The sequence below is a fragment of the Lycium ferocissimum genome, chromosome 7, assembly GCF_029784015.1.
Source record: "Lycium ferocissimum isolate CSIRO_LF1 chromosome 7, AGI_CSIRO_Lferr_CH_V1, whole genome shotgun sequence".
NCBI lineage: Eukaryota > Viridiplantae > Streptophyta > Magnoliopsida > Solanales > Solanaceae > Lycium > Lycium ferocissimum.
The window spans coordinates 10506425-10526316 of record NC_081348.1 but is presented as its reverse complement, the minus strand read 5'-3'; the positions used below and the strand labels follow the sequence as shown (position 1 = coordinate 10526316).

General features: G+C 38.8%; 1 protein-coding gene across 1 annotated transcript; it reads left to right on the top strand.

Moving 5' to 3' along the window:
* The first annotated feature begins 11789 nt into the window (after positions 1-11789).
* Positions 11790-15801, top strand: LOC132063318 (stachyose synthase). The gene is made up of 4 exons (XM_059455804.1): positions 11790-14003; positions 14081-14258; positions 14339-14706; positions 15158-15801. Exons 1-4 carry the CDS (start codon positions 12504-12506, stop codon positions 15743-15745), a joined length of 2634 nt encoding a protein of 877 aa, XP_059311787.1. The 5' UTR covers positions 11790-12503; the 3' UTR covers positions 15746-15801.
* The last annotated feature ends 4091 nt before the right edge of the window (positions 15802-19892 follow it).

Sequence of the window (19892 nt, the reverse complement as noted above, 5' to 3'; positions counted from 1 at the left end):
GACAAAGAGTTGTCACTTTCTTGGAATCAACTCACTGAGTACCGGATCTCTTGAAGAAGTGAATTTAACTGAGAAGCATCCACTAATCTTTGTACTAAGTGACAATGCTGCTTGCAATTTCTTCTCATTTGTAGCTAAATCCTTCGGTCTTGGCACACACTTTCACAGAGGAGTGCCTTGCAGTTTTGCTCATATAAAGAATGTCATTTTCTTCATTCTTGACACTGATACACTCCTGTGTTTTAAGGCTTTGAGTAAGAGACTATCCAGTTCTTTGATCTTATGCTCCAAGCAGTTAGTGTTTCCACTGCCCTCTCTCACTCTAGCCCTTTCCTTTGATCACTTGTTAACCCTAAGATCCAAAACCAGTTTGGGTCCCAAGTAATAATAGAAAGGATAGGCTTGATCTTTGTTTACCCCTCCTTGCCAATTACCCTTCTTCTTCCAGGGACCGGGTCCTTTGCCTCTTGATTTGTTTTCAAACACTTTCCTTCTGCTCTGTTCAGCTCGAGCTCCAACTTTGTCCCATGTATCATAACAACCAGCGTGGTCAGAATAAACGTAACTCCAGTTTTCACATTCAGATCTGCATTTGCCCCGAGTATTGTGTGAAATTTTGGCTCTTTCGGTACAAACGCTCTGTTTTACATCGTGACTAGCACGGACTGGAGTAGCTTCACTAAAAGGCCATTTCCAGAGATATGACATCTCAAGATCTGTCTTTTTCTGCTTGACCTTGTCCTGAAATAGCTTATTCTTTCCGAGCTCAGCGATGAGATTTGCCTTGGCCTTTTCAAGTTCTTTTTCAATCCTAAGGTGAATCTCACAGATCTCCTGTTTTAGTCTAGGAGAAATGTTTGTTAGCTTCTTCATCTGATAAGTGTTCAAAGCATTTTCTCTGATCTCTTCTCTAACTTGATTATTTGGATTTACTGGGGACATAGTTCCGTCATTTGTATTTTGCTTGAAAACATCTTCCCAGCCAGAATATATACCAATCGAGAGATTGGTAAGAGATATCAACCTTTTCTGAGAGTAACAATCCAGATCTTTTTGAGTATCAGCAAAAATCACCTTTTTGTTAGGAATACGTCTTCCCTTTTACTTCTTCATTGCCATTTTTAGCAACAGATTTTGCCTTGAGAGTAAATATAGATTTAAATTCATTGTCAACACTCATCATAGATATATCGTCTTATTTATCTTTATACATGGTGAATAAGTCTTTTCTGGTTGGCATGACTTGCTTCACAAGATGATCAACATCATTTCTTCTGTTGACATTCTTGACAGGGACCTGGTTCCATGTAGCTTTATCTTCATTGTGATTTTTATAAAGCTTCTGCATATGAGGAGAGTATTCCTCCGAGAGATGTTCAAGTTTTTCGCACTTGTGACAACAATTATTTTTGTTAGAACCCGTATTTTTTTGTGTATTGGAACAATCCGGATTAATTATGACAAGTTAAGGACAAAACTATTCCGGGATACAAAGTCGGGGATTTTTGACCTTCGATTTTATTTTGAGACATAAGTTGTTCATGAATTTGTTGGTATGGAATAATTAGGAGAATTTGGGACCAAAAGTGATAAAATTGGAAGTTGGAAAAGTCATCCAATTCCATGGTTGGTCGTGTAATATGGGAGTGGCCCACACAAATTGTGGACAATTTTGATTGGTCCAACACTTGTGTGGGCCAAGGGACGATTGTACACTTCATATTAAATGGTAAAAGATGACCACTAGCTCATTATTCATCATCCAACACTTAGAAAAAATTGAAGAATGAAGAACACCACCAAAGGGGGCTCTCGGCCAGCCCAAGGAAAAACCAACTCCCATTTCTTGTCCTTCTAAAATTATTTTGTTGATGCAAACCCACTATTTTGAGGTCCCTAAGTAGCGTGGAAGTGTCGTTGGAGCGATCAACCCGCTAATTTTCATCTTTGGAAACCCTAGCCCATTGTGAAGTTGAAGAAAGAAAGGTAAGATTTGATCTTGTTTTTGTGTTATGAAGGTTGTATACATGTTGTAGTATGTTAAAATGGATGAAAATCATGAAATATGGAATGTTGGAAGCGAGTTGTGTGTGTGGTGTTTTAGCCGTGTGGTGTGTGTGTGTTGTGTGATATTGAAGCTATGAATTAATGTCTAGTTAGTATAGTATGATCATTGTAAGGTGAAGAACGATTGAGAATTATCCATATGTGTATGTTGGTATGCTAGCCGAAAATGGGTCACATTATATGACAATGAACGAATGAATATCGCTTAATGCTTTAGTCGTCGTCGTTGTGAATTCTATGTTGGGAATGAATGTTTAATGACTCAAATTGATGTTATAGTTATTGCGGACTGATTTGGAGATTATTGTGCATTTAATGTATTTTGTATATTGATGAAAATAGCATTGTTAGAATGTGAATTGTGGATACAAATCATGATTTGAAAATGAGGAATGTGTAAAGTGAGGTGTTCTCGAGTTTGGGCTGAATTCGGCTGGATTGGGGAAAAATTTGGGTTGTTGGAAATGTTGTATGAATTGCTTAGGATGTCCTTAAATATTGTTGGTATGGGTTCGGGTTAGTATGTGAATATATAAGCGTCGATCTTGGCTTGAAGGTAAGCCGTAGAATCGAATTCATGAATGTTGTCGAATGATGGAAAGAGAGTTGTTATTGTTGTATTGTCTTTTGGATGGGTTGTTGATGTTGCTAGGTTGGTTATTGTTGTTGTTGTTGATTGATTTGGCCGAGTTAAATTCTCGGGGTGTCCTATTTACAGGGGAAATGCTGCCAAATTTTCTGTAGAATTAAGGGCAAATTTGGAATTAAATGCCCAAAAAGTCTTTAGCTAATGTTTGGCATTTTATGGCATACTTGTAGACCTTGGAGAGCCCGAGGCGTAGGTCGTGATTAGCTTGAGTTTGGAGTAGATTTGGAAGCGTGTGAGGTATGTAAAGTTGACTTTTCCTTCTTTTGACATGTCTTAGATATGGTTAAGTTATGATGCGCTACGAGCCCTGGGGGTAATTCCATTCCAAAAATCCGAATATGTTTATGATTCAAATTGCTTCTTGATGTTGGCATCCCGAGGGTGGTCAATCTATGAACTGTATGTCTTCGATATAATTGGATTTAAAATGCCATATAACCGGTTTGTCCCGAAGGGATTTTATGTTTACGGATGTCCGTAACTTTTACGAGATCGAACCGGATAGCTTTGGTAAGCGCGTAAACGATTCTTAATTGTTCTTAACATTTGTATTTTGACGTAGTCGAATCATGGTCCTTATGCCTTTTGTACGACAAAGTTTCAAGAGTTGCCTAAAAAGTTCGTTTTCAAAAGAGTTTTGTTTCTAACTGGTTCCGAAAACTACGAATAGTTGTAACTGTCATATATGGTCTCGGAATGTGGTGAAACGTGTGGGAGTCTAGGATGGAAAGTAGTAATATCCATTGGCGACAGTGAATAGGAAAAATCGAGAGAAGGGTAAAATGGTAATTGTGTTACGAAGGCGTCCGGGAACCTGTCAAGACTTTATCTTACTCCAAATTATGTGACGAAGGTCCTGTGGTGAGTTGAACGCGGTTACACTAGCGTTAGAGCATCGTATCTCGTCGAAGTTCCGAAGTTAAGCGTGCTAAAATGGGGGAAATTCCAGGATGGGTGACCCCCTGGGAAGTTTGTGAAAGAACCTAACATGACTATTTTTCCGATCCCCGCATATGATTACATATTTATTTGTTTGTTGAGTCTGAAAGGACAATTTGTATACTTATGATCCCGATACGTAATTACGATTTCTGAAGTTCGGTTTGAGATGTTTTCAAGTGATATTCGGAAAAGAAACTGATTTGACTATTGTCTTGGTTTCGAAATAATAGTTCGCTTTGGTTATTCTGTTAAGTTATAATAAAGATTTGTATGCATATGGCTATTTACGATTCTGTTTGTGCATTTTGTTATTACCTTTTTCGCCGAGTCCCGGGCCGGTATGCATGATGTTAACCGCTGGGTATTTGGCCGCGGTATGTGTTTATATGATATTGCCGCTGGGTATTTGGCCGCGGTATGTATATGTGCGACATTGCCGCTGGGTATTTGGCCGCGGTATGTGTTTATGTGGTATTGGCCGCTGGGTACCTGACCGCGGTATGTGATATGTGATTTTGACAGTCTGGATTCTGATCATTCGGTTAATGTCAGTTTATATAAAATGTTCTATTTTCTTCATATGTGAGACAGAAATGTTTTTCAAAATAAAGCTAAACATTGTGGGCTTTCTGATGATTATATTTGTCTTCTGCACTACTTATGCATGATTTGTACTTCGAATATGTATACTTGGTGTTTGGGTTATGATTTCGTTTCTGTACTTCTGGCGCTTTGCATACTCGCACATATTCCGTGCGACCCCGCTTTCGTCGGGGGGGGGGGGGGCGCGTTTCGTGCCCGCAGCTGCACGCCTTGGCTATTGATCCACCGGTTTAGGACACCCTCTTCTGCTATTTGGAGTGCTCTCTTTTATTCCGGAGCCTACTTTTGGTATAAATTCGTCTGTTGTATTTGTACATATTTGTTCAGGGGTACGGCGGGGCCCTGTCCCGTCATATGATTTTGTCTGTCTGTTTAGAGGTCTGTGGACATGTTTGTGGGTTGTGCCTACTTACGTACGCTGTGTTTGTATATGTTGTGTTTGGGCGATTCCATTCGCCGTGGCAGCCTTGTCGGCCTGCTTTTGTATATGTTTTGGGCCGTTGCGCCACTCGCTAGCCTTGTCGTCCCGCATATGTATATATGTTATTTTGTGTGCCCTGTGTGGCCTTTGTTGGTATTTTCTGCGTGCAGGGTTATTTTGGATAGTCAGTAAAACAAAGGAAACTGCGAAATTTTTACGAAAATTTTATAAGTTTGAAACATAGCCTTGTCGGCTTTGATATATATATATATATATATATATATATATATATATATTCAAGCGCGTTTGAGAATTGTTTGAGATAGCTCTATATAATCGGAGATAGCGTTGATATTTGTGTACGTATAAGCCATCCGTTTGTGATTCGGATACGCGTAAATGTGTTTGGGTGCCCACTCGGGCACTAGTCGCGGCCCACGGGGTTGGGTCGTGACGAGTGGTATCGAGAGCGGTTCGTCCTCGGAATGTCTGGAGACCGTGTCTAGTAGAGTCTTGTTTATCGGTGTGTTGTGCACCACATCTATAAACGGGAGGCTACGGGGCATTTAGGATGTTGTCTTTCCTTCGATCTTAGCTCGTGCGATAGTTTGTGTTATCGGGATGACTTCTCTGCGACGGAATGTTATGTTTTCGGTGATGCCTCAGAGAAAGGCCACGATTGCCCGAAGGGCAAGTCTACGGCGGCGGTGAGACCGGCCAAGCCGGGCGACTACTAGGCTCGTGCCCGCATTGAGCCGGATATTGTGCCTCAGACGGCTAGTTCTCGCTGCGCCGCCGATTGGAGGGATTTGGAGCGACCACGGTACCGAAGACCGGGGGCGGCTCCGCGCCGGCTCTGCGCACCGGTGCCGTACCTTCGGTCCCCCGGCCGAGGGTGGATGATGGGACCTCGCGAGGCCGGTTCGGTTGTTGACTCGGTTGGTAGCGAGACGGTCCCGAGACACGGAGCAAGGGACGATCGCGTAGACGAGGCGCGACGATCGGAGGGCCCGTGATTTTCTACTGCTGGGACCAACGCAGTTCTTCGGGTCAAAGCCGCCGCAGAGGACCTACGTGAGTTTTGTTCGACGCATGCGGCACCGCGATTGATTAGTGCTTCCGAGACGGAGTCGGTTGAGTTGGCGTCATACCGGTTGCACGACGTAGCGGCAAATTGGTATGAGTCGTGGATGCTGTCCAGAGGTGAGGGTGCCCCTCCAGCCGTATGGGGCGAGTTTATAGAGGCTTACGGCCCATTTTCTACCTCGGAGGTGCGGGCGAGCCGGGGGTGACCAGCGTCTTTGTTGAGCGACGGGCGGGCGGTCCGGGAGTACGGTTTAGAGTTTGATTCGGCGGCCGGATACGCCTACTTATGTCGGCGATATAGTGACCGGATGCACGTATGTGATAAAGCGATGATTACTTGGTTGACGCTGTACGGTGATGGCGGCCCAGACAGGTATGGATATTGCCCGCATACGAGCACGCGCCCGGGCACGGAGGACGGACGTAGAAGGTCGGCCACCGACGGGGATTATGGCCGGGGGCCGGCCCGAAGAGGGCCGGATCCGCGGGATATTTCCGGGAGTCGCGGCGGGCGGCCTCGGTAGCCGGCGGGTAGATATCCTCCCCGGCCCGGGCAGTACACACCCCGGTTCGCCGGCCAGCCGGATGGTGCGGGGTGATCGAAAGCGGAGTCGAGCTCTGCAGAGTTTCGGCCACACTGGACGGACGGAGGTTCCAGCCAGTTGAGGCCACCCCTACCCCGATGTCCTCACTGTAGGGGACGTCATTCGGGGGAGTGTTATCGTGCCACGGGTGCTTGCTTTACCGCCCGGCGAGGCCCGTTTTATGAGAGATTGTCCACTCGGGGCGGTGCGGAGACGGCTCGGCTCTTGCGGATCAGTTGCCGGTTCGTCTTCCTCTTCCGTAGCTATGCGCCCGATGGGGCGGGGCACACCGACTCCAGCAGGCCGTGGCGGAGCCTCCAGCTCTGGCGGTCCATCGAACCGCCTATATGCGTTGACCCGCGGACAGTATCAGGAGGCGCTACCAGACGCGGGTACAGGTAATTTAAACTTTTTGATTGGTTATGCTGATTGATGTATGAACTGTTTGCGATAGTTGTTAAAGAAACTCCCCCAGAATTGTTTGTATGACCCGTAAGGTTAATATAACATTCGAGGACGAACGTTCTAAAGGGGGGGAGGATGTTAGAACCCGTATTTTTTTGTGTATTGGAACAATCCGGATTAATTATGACAAGTTAAGGACAAAACTATTCCGGGATACAAAGTCGGGGATTTTTGACCTTCGATTTTATTTTGAGACATAAGTTGTTCATGAATTTGTTGGTATGGAATAATTAGAGAATTTGGGACCAAAAGTGATAAAATTGGAAGTTGGAAAAGTCATCCAATTCCATGGTTGGTCGTGTAATATGGGAGTGGCCCACACATATTGTGGACAATTTTGATTGGTCCAACACTTGTGTGGGCCAAGGGACAATTGTACACTTCATATTAAATGGTAAAAGATGACCACTAGCTCATTATTCATCATCCAACACTTAGAAAAAATTGAAGAGTGAAGAACACCACCAAAGGGGGCTCTCGGCCGGCCAAGGAAAACCAACTCCATTTCTTGTCCTTCTAAAATTATTTTGTTGATGCAAACCCACTATTTTGAGGTCCCCAAGTAGCGTGGAAGTGTCGTTGGGCGATCAACCCGCTAATTTTCATCTTTGGAAACCCATTGTGAAGTTGAAGAAAAGAAAGGTAAGATTTGATCTTGTTTTGTGTTATGAAGGTTGTATACATGTTGTAGTATGTTAAAATGGATGAAAATCATGAAATATGGAATGTTGGAATCGAGTTATGTGTGTGGTGTTTTAGCCGTGTGGTGTGTGTGTTGTGTGATATTGAAGCTATGAATTAATGTCTAGTTAGTATAGTATGATCATTGTAAGGTGAAGAACGATTGAGAATTATCCATATGTGTATGTTGGTATGCTAGCCGAAAATGGGTCACATTATATGACAATGAACGAATGAATATCGCTTAATGCTTTAGTCGTCGTCGTTGTGAATTTTATGTTGGGAATGAATGTTTAATGACTCAAATTGATGTTGTAGTTGTTGCGGACTGATTTGGAGATTATTGTGCATTTAATGTATTTTGTATATTGATGAAAATAGCATTGTTAGAATGTGAATTGTGGATACAAATCATGATTTGAAAATGAGGAATGTGTAAAGTGAGGTGTTCTCGGGTTTGAGGACCAATGGATTGGGGAAAAATTTGGGTTGTTGAAAATGTTGTATGAATTGCTTAGAATGTCCTTAAATATTGTTGGTATGGGTTCGGGTTAGTATGTGAATATATAAGCGTCGATCTTGGCTTGAAGGTAAGCCGTAGAATCGAATTCATGAATGTTGTCGAATGACGGAAAGAGAGTCGTATTGTTGTATTGTCTTTTGGATGGGTTTTTGATGTTGCTAGGTTGGTTATTGTTGTTGTTGTTGATTGATTTGTCGAGTTAAATTTTTAAGGTGTCCTATTTATTAGGGGAAATGCCGCCAATTTTAAATGTAGAATTAAGGCAAATTTGGAATTAAATGCCCAAAAAGTCTTTAGCTAATGTTTGGCATTTTATGGCATACTTGTAGACCTTGGAGAGCCCGAGGCGTAGGTCGTGATTAGCTTGAGTTTGGAGTAGATTTGGAAGCGTGTGAGGTATGTAAAGTTGACTTTTCCTTCTTTTGGCATGTCTTAGATATGGTTAAGTTATGATGCGCTACGAGCCTTGGGGGTAATTCCATTCCAAAAATCCGAATATGTTTATGATTCAAATTGATTCTTGATGTTGGCATCACGAGGTGGTCAATCTATGAACTGTATGTCTTCGATATAATTGGATTTAAAATGCCATATAACCGGTTTGTCCCGAAGGATTTTATGTTTACGGATGTCCGTAACTTCTTTACAAATCGAACCGGATAGCTTTGGTAAGCGCGTAAATGATTCTTAATTGTTCTTAACATTTGTATTTTGACGTAGTCGAATCATGGTCCTTATGCCTTTTTGTACGACAAAGTTTCAAGAGTTGCCTAAAAGTTCGTTTTCAAAAAGAGTTTTTGTTTCTAATCGGTTCCGAAAACTACGAATAGTTGTAACCGTCATATATGGTCTCGGAATGTGGTGAAACGTGTGGGAGTCTAGGATGGAAAGTAGTAATATCCACAGCAACGTTGAATAGGAAAAATCGAGAGAAGGGTAAAATGGTAATTGTGTGTACGAAGGCGTCCGGGAACACAATCAAGACTTTATCTTACCCAAATTATGTGACGAAGGTCCCGTGGTGAGAGGCGAACGCGGTTACACTAGCGTTAGAGCATCGTATCTCGTCGAAGTTCCGGTTAAGCGTGCTAAAATGGGGGAAATTCCGGGGACGGCGACCCCGCGGGAAGTTTGTGAAAGAACCCAACATGACTATTTTTCTGATCCCCGCATATGATTACATATTTATTTGTTTGTTGAGTCTGAAAGGACAATTTGTATACTTATGATCCCGATACGTAATTACGATTTCTGAAGTTCGGTTTGAGATGTTTTCAAGTGATATTCGGAAAAGAAAGCTCGATTTGACTATTGTCTTGGTTTCGAAATAATAGTTCGCTTTAGGTTATTCATTAAGTTATAATAAAGATTTGTATGCATATGGCTATTTACGATTCTGTTTGTGCATTTTGTTATTACCTTTTTCGCCGAGTCCCGGGCCGGTATGCATGATGTTAACCGCTGGGTATTTGGCCGCGGTATGTGTTTATATGATATTGCTGTTGGGTATTTGGCCGCGGTATGTATATGTGCGACACGCGCGCCGGGTATTTAGCCGTGGTATGTGTTTATGTGGTATTGGCAGCTGGGTACCCGACCGCGTATGTGATATGTGATTTTGACGGTCGGATTCGATCATTCGGTTAATGTCGCCTATATAAAATGTTCTATTTTCTTCATATGTGAGACAAATGTTTTTTCAAAATAAAGCTAAACATTGTGGGCTTTCTGATGATTATATTTGTCTTCTGCACTACTTATGCATGATTTGTACTTCGAATATGTATACTTGGTGTTTGGGTTATGATTTCGTTTCTGTACTTCCTGCTTTGCATACTCAGTACATATTCCGTACTGACCCCCTTTCGTCGGGGGGGGGGGGGGGGGGTCCGCGTTTCATGCTCGCGAATGCCGAGCGCCTTTGACTTGGTGATCCACCGGTTTAGGACACCCTCTTGCTATTTGGAGTGCTCTCTTTTATTCGAGCCCTACTTTTGGTATAAATTCGTCTCGTTGTATTTGTACATATTTGTTCGGGGGCACGGCGGGGCCACCGTCCCGTCATATGATTCTCGTACGTCCGTTTAGAGGTCCGTGGACATGTTTGTGGGTTGTGTCTACTTACGTACGATTGTGTTTGTATATGTTGTGTTTGGGCGATTCCATTACGCCGTGGCAGCCTTGTCGGCTTGCTTTTGTATATGTTTTGGGCCGTTGCGCCACTCGCTAGCCTTGTCGGCCCGCATATGTATATATGTTGTTTTGTTGGCCCTGTGTGGCCTTTGTTGGTATTTTCTGCGTGCAGGGTTATTTTGGATAGTCCGTAAAACAAAGGAAACTCTACTGTAGAAATTTTCCGAAAATTTTATAAGTTTGAAACATAGCCTTGTCGGCTTTGATATATATATATATATATATATTCGGCTGCGTTTGAGAATTGTTTGAGATAGCTTGATATAATCGGAGATAGCGTTGATATTTGTGTCTGTATAAGCCATCTGTTTGTGATTCGGATCTGCAAATGTGTTTGGGTGCCCAACTCGGGCACTAGTCGCGGCCCACGGGGTTAGGTCGTGACAATTTTCTTTGCAGTTCCTGCTGGATCTTCCTTTATTTGAGATTCCACTATTTCTTCGAGCCAAAACTTGGAATCTTTGAGTGAGGGACTCCATATCGACGTCGTCACTTTCTGAATCATCTATCTTTGACTCCTTTCTCAAGATCTTGAATAGGCTCGCTGTCCTTCATTTCTATAACCTCTCGCACTCTTGCCCTCCACCACTTATAATATTCTCCGTTGAGTCTTGGTGGTCTTGTCATAAATTCTTCCTTTTCTAGGTTTGGTGAACTGGCCATAACAAGGATCCTTTCTAGGTATTACCCTTTTAGAAACAACCCCCTCTGATACCAATTGAAAGAACCTATGGGTTCACCGTTAGCTAGTTCACAACCTGAGAGTTTACTCACAATGTCTAGGGGACTGTGTCCCCCCGAACCTTTCACGCATAATAATGGAAAGTAAACGAGGCAAGATATTTTACGTGGAAAACTCCTTGCTCCGACCTATCCTAGTAGGATTTCCAAACTTCACTAAACTCGAGCAACTTCGCATTACAACCTATTGCAACCCAGAGTTAAACTCAATCCCTAACCCTTACAATACACCTATTGTAAGGACCTTTACAAAACTCTATTGCAAAGCTCCAAGTCTTGACTATCTCTAGCCAACGACCCCACTGAAACTTAGCTAACTCTAGCCAAGAGAACAAAGTTACAACGATTGAAATCTGTCCTACTATGATGCTTCTTAACAAGTAGTGTAGGAATACAAATTTAGAGCATGAAGCAAGACTCAACTATCATAGGACTTCAGATATCTTCAGTGGCAAGAACTGGTCCCTTGAATTGTTGAGATCTTGTTCTTATGGACACCTTTTGAAAGGTAGCCACCACACTTGAGAGAAATATAGCTTTTTAGATTTGCAAGTGCTAGGTTAAAATGATGCCTAACATGTTATATAAATATGAGACAAGGTAGAGAGCATGTGAGAAACATGTGACCAGGAATAGTGACTTCTCAAGGACTTTTTGTTTCCATCATATATACAACATATGCATCTGCAGCTTTGTGAGAAGTCTGCAAGTAACAAAGCCGTTAAGTACCGTGTATCACTCTCATGGGACCTGATGGAGGACCTGATCTTTGGATCGTTTGTCAATAATCAAAACTTATGAAATGCTATAACTCCTCACAAACAACGTGAGAATTGAACCCAATAACTCTATCTATAATGCTGAATTGCGCGACTGTTACAGCCGTCAGAGAGCTCACTATTAAATGAATGAATTCCTATTTGCCAAGTGAGCAACAGGACATTTCAGTTACATATCTTTTTGTTTTCAGTTTCCAAACCAATGAAATAAAGACGGGCCCGAATTTAAGTTCTTTGCTCTACCAGAAGGATCGTAAAGGCGGCCACTGGCAAAAGCCTCAACATATTCCCTTTAGCCATTATCAGTTTATCCACATAATCAACCACCACAGCTCTTTTGTTTTTTAAATCAATCAGGACAACCGATATTTTTATCCTTTTCATTTGTCAACACGCATGAATTCCCTCTATATATACCTGCACTATCTACTACTTAATTCATCCAATTCTCAATCTAGATATACACTCTCTTCTTTTGTTACACATTCATTCACCAGCTTTCTTTTTTCAGTTACAAACAACTACTGCTTCTCCCCAACCATACTACTCTTCAGCCAGCGTATGTTTCTCAGCTATTCTTATTTTTTTTAATTCGTTTAACACAAAACATACAAAAATTTGTCCATTCTGATTCCTTTGGTTGTACGTGAATTACTCTAGTCCAGTTTGTTCTCTTTTTTCTTATTTCTAAAAGCTAGTATAATAAAGCTTTTTTTTTTTCTTCTCATTTGTGTCCTCTGTTTTAAATTTCCCCTGTTTTTCCCCTGTCATGGCACCCCATGATCCAGTTGAATCAATTTTCAATGTATTGAAAACCCATAAAAAGGACAACTTTTTTGAACTAACTGATGGCAAACTCTTTGTTGAAAACGTTCCATTGCTCTTCGAAGTTCCCAGCAATGTCAGGTTTTCAAGTTTTTCTTCAATTTGCCAAACATCCAATGCTCCAATTCCCCTGTTCCACCGTGCGCATTCAACGTCTTTCAAAGGCGGATTTTTGGGATTCACCAAAGAGGATTCATCCAACTGCTTGATGAATTCCTTGGGGAAATTCACTGGCAGAGATTTTCTCAGCATTTTCAGGTTCAAGACTTGGTGGTCGACACAGTGGGTGGGAAATTCTGGTTCAGATTTGCAAATGGAAACCCAATGGGTCCTCTTGGATGTCCCTGAGATAAAATCCTATGCAATTATTATACCAATAGTTGAAGGGAAATTCAGGTCTGCACTTCACCCTGGCAAAGATGGTCATGTCCTCATCTGTGCTGAGAGTGGTTCTAGCCAAGTGAAAGCATCATCCTTTGGCGCTATCGCGTATGTTCACGTGTCTGATAATCCTTACACCTTGATGAAAGAGGCTTATACTGCTCTTAGAGTTTATTTAAATACTTTTAAGCTCTTGGAAGAAAAATCAGTTCCACCCCTTGTAAATAAATTTGGTTGGTGCACTTGGGATGCTTTTTACTTAACTGTAGAACCAGCAGGTGTATGGCATGGAGTGAATGAATTTGCACAAGGTGGAATTTCTCCGAGGTTTCTTATTATTGATGATGGCTGGCAAAGTATCAATTTTGATGATCAAGATCCCCGTGAGGATGCAAATAATTTGGTTCTTGGTGGAACACAAATGACTGCCAGGCTCCATAGGCTTGATCAAGGAGAGAAATTCAGAAAGTACAAGGCTGCATCCTTAGTGGGTCCTAATCTTCCAATTTTTGACCCCAATAAGCCAAAGTTGTTAATCAATAAAGCAATTGAGATTGAGCATGCAGAAAAAGCTCGTGACAAGGCGACTCGATCCGGAGCTACTGACCTATCACAGTTTGACAAAAATATTGAGAAACTGAAGAAAGAATTGAATGAGATGTTTGGTGGGGATCAAGAAAACTCTTTTCAAGCTGAGCCCCTGTGCAAGGACTTAGGTCAACACTTATATAGTAGCCCTTGCAACTCCGATAACTCGGGGATGAAAGCGTTCACCAGGGATTTGAGAACACATTTCAAAGGCCTGGATGATATTTATGTATGGCATGCACTGTGTGGTGCTTGGGGTGGTGTAAGGCCTGGTACTACCCACCTAAATTCCAAGATAATCCCTTGTAAACTTTCTCAGGGGCTTGATGGGACAATGGATGATCTTGCAGTGGTCAAAATAGTGGAAGGTGGCATTGGACTTGTTCATCCCGATCAAGCTGATGATTTTTATGACTCAATGCATTCTTACCTTTCTAAAGTGGGAATTACTGGAGTTAAAGTTGATGTTATCCATGTACGTATTTAGAATATTCTACAGTTTCAAATTTAGTTTCAACAAGTGTTCTACTGTGTTCATAATTTTTCTTGCAGACACTGGAATATGTCAGTGAAGAATATGGTGGTCGAGTTGAGCTTGCGAAGAAATATTACAACGGGCTATCAAAATCCCTAGCAAAGAACTTCAATGGTACCGGACTCATATCCAGCATGCAACAATGTAATGACTTCTTCCTCCTAGGAACAAAGCAAATCTCAATGGGAAGAGTTGGTAAGAATTTCTTACCGTCCTTTTCTTAGCATAAATTTATCAGGACATGTATAAAAGCTAGTACTATTTTGTTATTATAGGGGATGATTTTTGGTTCCAAGATCCAAATGGTGACCCAAATGGAGTGTACTGGTTACAGGGTGTTCATATGATTCATTGTGCCTATAACAGTATGTGGATGGGTCAGATTATACAACCAGATTGGGATATGTTCCAATCTGATCATGTATGTGCTAAGTTCCATGCTGGCTCAAGGGCTATTTGTGGGGGACCTGTTTATGTGAGTGACTCCTTGGGTGGACATGATTTTGATCTTTTGAAGAAGCTAGTTTTCCCTGATGGTACCATTCCCAAGTGCCTATATTTTGCACTCCCCACTAGAGACTGCATCTTCAAGAATCCACTCTTTGATGGCAAAACCATTCTCAAGATTTGGAATTTCAACAAGGTATGCCAACACACAATTGTTTCTAAATACTTGAATTTTCTTAGCATGCCTATTGGCAGGGTTAATCTCACATGGTAATTGAACTTTATAGACTATACAAGTAAAGTTACAAAACTATTCTTTGTCTTTTAAGCTAATAAACTTTACCGAAGTAACAAAACTATTTTTCGTCACATGAATTTACCCACTGTAACAAAGGGTAAAGTTTTGTGACTTTACTAAAATTTTCAGTTACCTACATTTTGTAACTACTGTTTGGTGAGTTATATGTTGGTTTGAGATGAATTTTAATGGAGAAACGTGAATATTGAGAATTCATATAGCCAACATCGACTTGTTTAAGATTGAATTATATTAGTTGCTGTAGGCTAGTCGGTAAAGTTCAGTTACCTTATTATTTCAGCCTTGTATTATGTGAAATTCAATAACAAATTCTTCTTCTTGGCCATAGTATGGAGGAGTCATTGGTGCATTCAATTGCCAAGGAGCAGGGTGGGATCCAAAGGAGAAAAGAATCAGGGGATACTCAAATTGCTACAAGCCAATGACAGGGTCAGTCCATGTGAATGACATTGAGTGGGACCAACTGAAAGAAGTATCTGAAATGAGTAAAGCAGAGGAATATGCTGTGTATCTTAACCAAGCTGAGGAATTGTTCTTGACAAAACCTGCCTCAGACACAATCCCAATGACCCTTGAACCATCTGCTTTTGAAATTTTTAGCTTTGTCCCTATCAAACAGCTCAGTCCCATTGCTAAATTTGCTCCAATCGGACTCACCAACATGTTTAATGGTGGAGGAGCTATACAAGGTCTGCAATATGAGGAGGCTATAGGTGATGGTGATAATGCAAGTGCAAAAGTTGAAGTTAAAGGTGGTGGGAATTTCTTAGCATACACAAGTGTGTTGCCTAGCAAGTGTTACTTGAATGGTGCTGAAGTTGAGTTTGAGTGGTCTTCTCAAGATGGCAAATTGATCCTCAATCTTCCTTGGATTGAAGAGGCCAATGGAATTTCTAATGTAACTTTTCTTTTTTAGTGTGTTAATCTTGGCAAAGTGTTGTGTTGCTTAAGGAAGTTTGACAATTTAATAGAGCAATGTAATGGTAATGTCTTTGTAATGATATAATATGTTTTTTGTGAGTCACAAAAAAAAATGCCAAAGGCTGTTGGCAATTACGAAGTTTTTACATTTTCGTTGTTTGTTTTTTAAATTTATATTTTTAAATTTTTTAAATGGCTCTTTTTGGCATTTAATTAAGGCGATTTACTAACATTCCTTAGAAATCTGCTTTGGTTATATGGAGGAGTTTGAATGTTAAAAAGAAAACCTTATTTCAAGCGGTGCTTTTAATTTAGTTTATTAGGAGTCAATATTAAGCAAATAGAAAATTATATTTATGAAATGATGTTACGTCCATTCTCCTTTTGACTTTCAAGATCCCAGTAATGAATGTTTTAGTAATTGCAAAACAAATATTTAATAACTGATTAAATGACAAAGCTAAGAATGTAATATATTGTTCATTATTAGTTTAGTGTAAGCATGGAGAAAGAACATTTTTGGAGGGCCGACTTAATAAACTTCTTAACTTTTAAGTTCTAATAACAAAATACATATGTATATAAACACACATATAAACGCAACAAAATTTAGTGTTACCTCAAGCTATAATGATTAAGTGCAGGAAGCATAATCTATATATAATATAAATAAGGTGTTGTGACATCTCTTTATGAGCTATATTTCTATTTATCTTTTTTCTCCTTTTTTTGACATTTTTTCTATTTTTCCCCATTTTTTCCTATATTCAAAAAAAATAAATCAAAGACACTCATTAACTCTCTTAAGTATATTAAATGTATTATATTAATTGGTCGGTTATGTACCTCTTTGTATTTCAATTTTCAAGCATTGATAGAGAACAACAAAACCATAACAGCCGAATGGAGATGAGAGGCACATTAAATTCAATTACTATAAATTACGCTGATTTTCCATGCAACTATCAACATTCAGCTGTATGCAACTATTTTGTGCTTTATAGTTCTGCAATTTTCTTTTTGAACTTGTTATGTTGGAGTTTTTGTTGATCTTTCCTATGGCTTAAAATTTTCTTTCTTTAATTCTTTTTTTTATACAAGGGCAAAGAAACCAATGGAAAAAGGTAAGTTATACCATACTTTGTTGTATGTTGTAGTTCTGCTAATTATACCTGTCATTTTCTTATTTGTATAGTGATATATTGAAGTTTTTGTTGATCTACTCTTTCCTTGGGACTTAAAGTTTTTAATTCTTTCTTGCGACACAAGGGCAAATAAACCCAATGAAAAAAGGTAATTCATACCATTCACGTTGGAAGGCAGGCTCTCAAGATTTGTTGGTTCATTTTCATGTTTTTTTTTTTTTTGTTTAAGTTCATTTTCATGGTGATTCCAATTACTATAGATTTTTTTGCAACATAATATGCTAGGATTTAAACAAATTTTATACATGCATGCAGGGAGTATTCAAAGAGAGGTTGCACCACAAAAAAAAAAAAGTATGTAGTAGGCTTTTGGAGGTGCTTAGATTTTTCGGGAATGGAGGTGAAAAGTATGTATGAATTCGGAGTACAATGGTCAAAAGACTTAACTTTTTATATGAATTCAGATAAAATAAAATCGAAGTACTCAAGTAAACATAATGATTTAAAATATTTTAAAAAAAATTAAATTGAATGAGATAAATTGAACAAAATTGGATGAGATAAATTGAAGAGCTAACCGTCTAAAGAGAGGGAAAAAAAAATAGAAGATCATAATAGAGGAAGAAAAATGACATATTATTATTAAATATAATAGAAAAAGTAAGCCAAGAAAGAGGGTTTAACTAAAGAAAAGGAGGAAAAAAAAAAATCAACGATAAATTGGAAGTAATTGATGTGACTTTTCTGGAATATAACTTATTTAGGAGATGGAGAATGCGAGAGGGAGATTAAAAAAAAAAAAAAAAAAAGGTGGGGCGATTAATGAATACAGAGAAGACAATGTAGAAAGGAAAATTGGAGAAAAAGTGATTAAATAGATGTACGCCACAATTATAGAAGAATTTTTTTTAAACAAAAGTTTTACTAGTCTCTCTCTCTCTCTCTCTCTATATATATATATATACACACACGTATATATGTAAATTATCTGTTTTATTTAAAAAAAATTGTAAGAATTTAAAAATATATTCACTGATATTTACATTTTTCTACTAATTTATTATCTTAAGGCTTTTGCAATTATAGTTGAATAAATATGAATTTATTTTATGTTGTTGAAACAAATAGATTTTGGGACCTTAGTAGGCTCACCACTCTTAAAGCATACAAAAACTTGCCACTCTATTCCGATGGTGTGCTGATTCTTGAGGTGTATCACAAAAATGTGCCTGCTAAATTATAGTATAGTACTCTCTCTGTCCCAAAAAGATTGACACAATTTTCACTTTTCGAGAGTCAAATGAGTTGTTCTTTAACCATAATTTTTTCAAATGTCTTTTAAATATTTTAAATTATTAATTATGGTGACTTATAATACTTTTTACGTAGTTTTCAAATATATAAATTTAAAGATTCTATGTTCTAACACACAATCAAAATCTTCGAAAAGCAAAAAATGTCAATTTTTTTTTAGACTGGGGCAGTATTTATTGTTGAAAATTCGGGCACTGGGGATATGCCTATAGCTATACTAGAAAGATTGACCCAATGGTACTCTCCGGTCAAAAAGGAAAAAGCAAAATACTCTTAGAAGTTCATTCTTTTATCTACTAGTTATTTCAAGTTTTCACCAGCAGTGTATTATTTAAGGTTGTGCAACTTTGATTGCAAGTATAGATTACTGTAACTTTTAATGTTATTTAAATATTATGTTTATGTTTATGATCGCTTAGTCTTCGCTTCACTTCAGAATATACAGTAGTTTTCCTAAAAAAATTTAATGAAACTTCTTTTGTGAAGTTTTATATTTTTGTCTCCTTAATGTTTGAAGTAATAATATTTTTTAATATTGGGTGTTAAAAAAATTAGTTCGTAAATTCAATAAGAATTTTCAAACTGCGCGAAACAAGGACACATTCACCAGTAATACCATAAACCTGAAATAAAACAAAAGTGACGAGAATATTATGGTGGTTTTTAAGGCTACTATTCTGGATAACAGTAGTAGTCTAGTATAATGGAAACACACTTTTTATAATCAGCCTGCAACCCCACAGTTAAGACTCCTCATCTTTTCCATCAAATCATCTGGAGTCTAACTTCATCTAGAAATCTTCTCAAATATTATCACCCAATATTTATATTACAGTTTATTATTAATCTATCTATATATGTTATTATAAAAATATGAATATAAATATTGATTGAACAAAATATCTTTCAATTATTGAATGACTTTTATATCCTTAAAAAATTAAAATGTATTATTGAAAAATAATTACTGGTTGAATAAAATTGTAATATCTAAGCCTCATCCTAATACAAATTTGCATGTAATTCGTCTACCATGAAGTGTCCTAATACTAATATACTACCGGTTGGGTTACTTGAACATTAAATAACGAAACTTTTTCCTACTTATAGCCTGTTTAGCCAAGCTTATGTTTCTCCCAAAAGTACTTATTTTTAAAAAAAGTGAGGTGTTTGTTCAAGCTTTTGGGAGAAAATAAGTGCTTTTGGGGAATAACAGAGACAATTTTTCAGAAGCTAAAAAAATAGCTTTTGCCCAAAAGCACTTTTTTGAAAAGTACTTTTGAGAAAAATACACATAGAAACACTTTTTAAAAGCTTGGTCAAACACTAATTGCTGCTCAAAAGTACTTTTTAAATTAATTAGCCAAACACAAACTGCTTTTAGCCAAAAGTAATTTTTTGAAAAGTACTTTTTAAAATAATCTATTTTTAGAAGCTTGGCCAAACAGGCTATTAAACCAAGTCACTTAATGATGATTTTTACTAAATCTTGGACGTCGGACAATTCAAAGATGACACATATATAATTTAGTCTGTTTTGTAAGATTCCAATGCCTTTTATTATTTAGTTTAGAATTAGAAGGAGCTAGGCATGTGGAGCATCAATTTATATTTTTATGTTGAATGAAATTATAATAGTTGGAATGTCTAAAAGAGGGGGTTAAATTATTTCAAAAAAATATT